At 62.9% G+C, this 4,896-nt stretch overlaps 1 protein-coding gene across 2 annotated transcripts; it reads right to left on the bottom strand.

The window, feature by feature from the left end:
- Window positions 1–1,070: 1,070 nt before the first annotated feature.
- On the bottom strand, window positions 1,071–3,148 carry GADD45B (growth arrest and DNA damage inducible beta). Of its 2 annotated transcripts, none has more exons than XM_027085696.1 (4): window positions 2,889–3,148; window positions 2,686–2,787; window positions 2,079–2,301; window positions 1,071–1,807 (listed from the first exon to the last, which is right to left on the bottom strand). In XM_027085696.1, the coding sequence occupies exons 1-4, from the start codon at window positions 2,930–2,932 to the stop codon at window positions 1,694–1,696; spliced, it is 483 nt and encodes a 160-aa protein (XP_026941497.1). In that variant the 5' UTR covers window positions 2,933–3,148; the 3' UTR covers window positions 1,071–1,693. The 2 variants fall into 2 exon arrangements, with proteins under 2 accessions (XP_026941497.1, XP_026941498.1); XM_027085697.1 differs by having other exon boundaries at window positions 1,071–1,617; window positions 2,889–3,124.
- Window positions 3,149–4,896: the final 1,748 nt, after the last annotated feature.

Here is a 4,896-nt window from a genome sequence, read left to right as displayed (position 1 = left end):
CCGCCCCTCCCCCCTCGTCTCCCTCTGGGATTTCCCCCTTTCTCCTTCCCTCCCCCATCCTCCCCCGGCGGGGCTCCCCCCAGCCCCGTGACTCCCCGGGGCCGTCGGGGTTTTCCTCACTCGCCCACGTGGGGCTCCGTGGAAAGGTCGCGGCCTACGTCTGGCCCCTGGGTTACCTCCCCACCCGGTTCCCAGGCCCCGGGGTGCGGGGCAGAGGTGAGAAGGTGTTGCACGGGCTCCGCGAGCCCACCCCGCAGACTCGGCGCGGGAAGGCTGAGGCTGGAGTTCAGGCTGGGCCGCGCTCCCAGTTCCCTGCCCCGGGTCAGGGGAGTCACCGCGCCTGCGAGTTCAGGGGAAAAGGAGGTGGCCGGCCAGGCCTCACAGTTTCGGTTTAGAGGCAAAATGCAGCAGCGTGCCAAGCCCAGCTGGGCCGGGAGCACGACTTCCTGGGGTATTTTTCTGCTTGTTGATTTTAGTTTGGGGAAAGAAAAAAAAAAAATCTTTTTTTCTTTAGTGCAGTGCAGAGGCCCACCCTGGGAGGGAGAAGGCCTGGGTGGGTGGGGGTTGCTCTCTGGGGGATCCCCGAAGCTCTTCCTGCAACGCCCAAGCCCAGGGGCAGCTCTGAGCTCCAAGCCCACCTCGCTGTGTGGTCGAGGTGGCCCATTGACCTCTCTGGACCTGGGCTGCGGTGGCAGCCGGGCGGGCAGGGGCTGCAGCCAGCCCCCAGGGGTGCGTCTATTATGTGCCCAGAGTTTGGGGTTGGCTCAGCGAGTAACAGCGGCGGCACGACGGCCAGGTTTCGTAATAAACCGGTCTTTTAATTGCTCGGGGGCAGGAGGAGGGGAGAAGAAAAAAAAAGAGGCAAAGATTTGTTGGACTTGGGTGGCGCCGGTTGCAGAGAGAAGAGGCACTGTTTTTGCAAGGAGCCTGGAGCAGCTAACTCGGACTTAAGTAACACTTCCTGGTGAGTCTGCAGGAGGTGGCGTGGGCGGCGCCAGTGCTGTTGGAGCGCAGGGGAGGTGGAGGTCCTGGTCCCGCACTGAGGCCGGGGGTAAATACACAAGAACCCAGAAGCTTTAACAATTTATTACAAGGCCATCATAGTAGAAGTAAAAATATATGTATCTGTAAGCTTCCCATCTTTCTTTCACCGATTCAAGTAACAAGTGCAAGTAACAAAATAGATTGTCTATTTAGTTTGCAGACTGGGAGTTCGCCGGTAGAGAGCAACATAGCCCTGTCTCCCAAGTCCCAAAGTACTGTCCTGGCCAGGGTGCGGACCCTCGGCCCACCAAGGCCCGTTTGCACATGTCAGCTCTGGTCTCAAGGAGGGGGGCGGGTACTATCAGTCCCACCCCACCCCTGAAGTGTGGAGTCTCGGCCCTCCTGTGGGGGGGGGCACAGCTCCCCCACTCCAGCTTCTGCTCTGTCGCCAGGCCTGAGCTCCAGGGTCCCCTCTCTTGCTGGCCTGGGTCCCATCTTCTCCTCACACGGTGGCCGCTGCTGGCGCTGCTCCAGCCCCGGAGCCCTGGGGTGGCCGCGCACTCCCTCTCCTGTCTTCAGCCTCCAACGATCCTGCCCCCGACGGTCTCATAGGTTGGGTTGTTTGGGGGGGTTCTGGGAGGGAGGGGGAATCAAATATTTATTTTATCGTGTTTTTTGGCAGCAACAGGTTCTGACGCCGGGCAGGGTCTCAGCGCTCCTGGAGGGGGATGTAGGGGACCCACTGGTTGTTCTCCCTGCTCTCTTCGCAGTAACTGGCAACCTCCACCAGGCCGTGGCTTTTCCAGGCGTCTGTGTGAGGGTTCTGTGGGAAGGCGAGGAGACGGGGTTCAGCGGGAGCCCCAGGAGTGGCTGGGGAGCCCCCCTCTCCCAGGGCCCCTTTGGGGAAAGCAGGCTGGCTCAAAATAGCTCGCTGGGTGACTAAGGCCCCGAGACCCGGCCGGCTGCCCACGGGGACATGCCGAGCGTGGCTGAGCGCTGAGCTGGTGCAGACCGGCCAGCTCGACTTTGTTGACAAACACGGGTCCAGGTGCCGGGGTAGGGAGGGGGCGGGGCGGGGCCGAGGCCCAGCTCACCGTGACCAGGAGGCAGTGCAGGTCCCGGGCCTCGGTGGTGCCCTGGGTCTCGGCCGGCTCGCCCAGCAGCTGTGCCAGGCGCTGCATTCCTGACACCCGCACGATGTCAATGTCGTTGTCACAGCAAAAAGACTGGATGAGCGTGAAGTGGATCTGCAGGGCGATGTCGTCCTCCTCCTCCTCGTCAATAGCCAGGAGGCACAGGACCACGCTGTCAGGGTCCCTGAGGAGCCAGAGTGGGATGGTGGGTCAGCTGGGGACTGGGGAGGGGCCACCGTTACGGCGGGGAGTTTGCAAAAGCAAAGAGAAACCGCAGGTGCGCAAGGGATCGCGTCTGCATGCAGATAAATGGTGGGGGAGAAGACATTCGGTTCAAAGGATGGCGGGGTAAGGCAGGGGCACAGACGCGGTGACTGCCTGCAGATGATGCCGCACCGGGATACTGCAGCCTCCACCCCTCAAAAAAAATAAGGCAGAAAGACCCTCGACCCACAGCAGTAGGGACACTTGGGGGTGTCCCAGCCCCATGCAAGAGAGGGATGCAGCAAGGAGCGTGCGGAGCGGAGATCCCCACTCGCGCCCAGCCCGGTGCCGGGGTCTCACTCACACATTCATCAGCTTGGCCGACTCGTACACCCCCACGGTGAGGCGGTCCTGGCGCTGCGCAGCCACCAGCAGCTCCTCCACCGCGGCGCTCACCGTCTGCATCCTGGGGCCAAGGGAGACAGGGGTCACGCCGGGCCGGCCACGGGGCGCTCCGGTCCCCGCCCGGCCCGGCCGACTTCAGGCGGCGGGGGCCCCGCTACTTACTTCTGCGCCGCGTTGTCGCACGCCACGAGCTCTTCCAGTGTCATGTTGCAGTTATAATCCACAGTGGAAAACAGCCCCACGACAGTTCCAAGGGAGAAAATGCAAAGTCCGAGGCCGGAGAGCCCAAAGCCTTCCTACAGAACCCAATCGTTCGTCAAGACCTTCGGAAGGCAGCGAAATCCTCCCCAAATAAGGCGGAAAAAAATTGCAAATGCCTCAGCAAGGATAATCCAGGGAACTGCAAAGTCTGACGTCCTCGGCTTCAGCGACCTTAGCGCGCGGCTGCCGGCGCCGCCATTTATAGACTTGTACAAACAGGGGCGTGGCCCCGGTGGTTCATCCGCCCCTCCTATTGGAGAAAAAACAAAGGCGAGAGAAACCCGCGCTGCAGTTGGCCGGCGGCGGGGAGGGGGCGGAGCGCCGCGAGGGGGCGCCCCACGTGGGGGCGAGAGCCGGGAGGAGGGCGCGGGGCGGGGGGAGGGAGCTGGGGGAGCTTGAGTGCCAGAAAAGAAAAAAAAAGCAGAAGTTTTCTCCTGATTTCCCGGCAGCCGCGCCGCGTTTCGGGGCGCGCGCGGGATTTCCAGCGCGCGAGGCGGCCCGGATTTTCGGGGGGGCCTGGAAACCCCGGAGAGTCCCCGGCCCGCGCCTTTCCAGGTTCTGCTGGGGTTTTGCACGGAGATGGAGTACGGTTTGCAGCCTGATCCTTTCTAGGTGGTGGTGGCGGGAGTCTCCCCAGGCTTCAGGGACCCCAGACCCTGGGTGGCTTTACTTTCTGGGCCTCTGTGTCCCTATCTGTCCAATGGGAATGCAGCGCTGGCCTCTTTGGATTGCAGTGAGTCCTAAATAAAATGAGGGGTGCACGGTAAGCGTTTAACAAGAGGTGGTGGTCGCTGGAGGCCGCCTCGAGGTACCCAGAAACGGGGGCTGCAAAGCCTAGGGCCGGGACCGGTCGCCCCTCCCCACCCGCCGCGAGTTTCAGGGTGGGGCGCGCGTGGGAGGCGCAGGTGGCTCGGCCTCGTGGGCTCCGCGCCCCCTGCAGGCGCCTCGCGTTGCAAGGTTCTGACCGCACGTCCGCCTCGCACCTGACCGTGGGGGGAAATCGAGGCCCGGGAGAAGCGAGGGGAACCGGTTCCTGCGTGCGTCGCGCGCTGCCACCTGGGCGCGCTTGCAATGGTGGTCGCCGCCTTTATTTCCTCCCTCCGGAGCGGGCGCTGAACGTACCTAGCGCCCACTGGGCACCAGGCTCCCCGTTATCACGGTTCATTTAACCCCCAAGGACGCGGGAAGCAGGGGCTACTCTCATCTGCAGGATGCAAAAGGGGAAACTGAGGCTTGGTGAGGCCTCCACTCTCTCAAGCCCCCGGTTATTTCGTGCTGGAGCCACACGTGTGCGCCAGCCACGGCCGCACGCTGGGACGGCCGCCAGCCTCGCCATCTCCCCTGGTAAGCAGTTCACGAGCCAGGCGGGCAGGCCCGCGTGGGACTGGCTACCACGGCCGAACGGGGGCTCCCGATGACTCACAGCTGCGCCCCCTCCCCCGCCAGCCTGGGGTCTGGCCTCCGCCCCGCGGCTCAGTTCCCCCAGCTCCCGGGCTCGCTGTCCCGCTGACGCATCGCGCCGCCTCCGCGCCGCCCACCGTGGGGGCGCGAAATGTCCCGGGGGCTGCGGGGCGCAGCGGCGCCACCTGGTGGCCGCGCGAGGTCCCTGCGCCCGCAGCGCCGGAAGGGACAGACCGGCGAGGGCGGGGTGAGGAGGAGAAGGACAGGGACTGGGGTGGCAATTGCAATATTTTAAATACGCAATATTTTATATGTGAAACATGTATTTAATAACTTTATAGTTGCAATATTTTTTTAAAATCAACTAAACTACTTCCCAGGGGTGCCTGCTTTTGTTTTTTTAATTTGGTTGTGCTGGGTCTTAGTTGCAGCTCAAGGGCTACTTAGTTGCGGCTCCAGGGCTCCCTAGTTGCCGCACGTGGTCTCCCCAGTTGCTGCATGCGACCTC

The sequence above is a fragment of the Aethalodelphis obliquidens genome, unplaced genomic scaffold, assembly GCF_003676395.1.
Source record: "Aethalodelphis obliquidens isolate GAN/ISIS:26980383/991018 unplaced genomic scaffold, ASM367639v1 scaffold53, whole genome shotgun sequence".
NCBI classification, from domain to species: Eukaryota; Metazoa; Chordata; class Mammalia; order Artiodactyla; family Delphinidae; genus Aethalodelphis; species Aethalodelphis obliquidens.
Note: the sequence above shows the minus strand (reverse complement) of the source record. Positions and strands in the feature narration are given on the sequence as shown.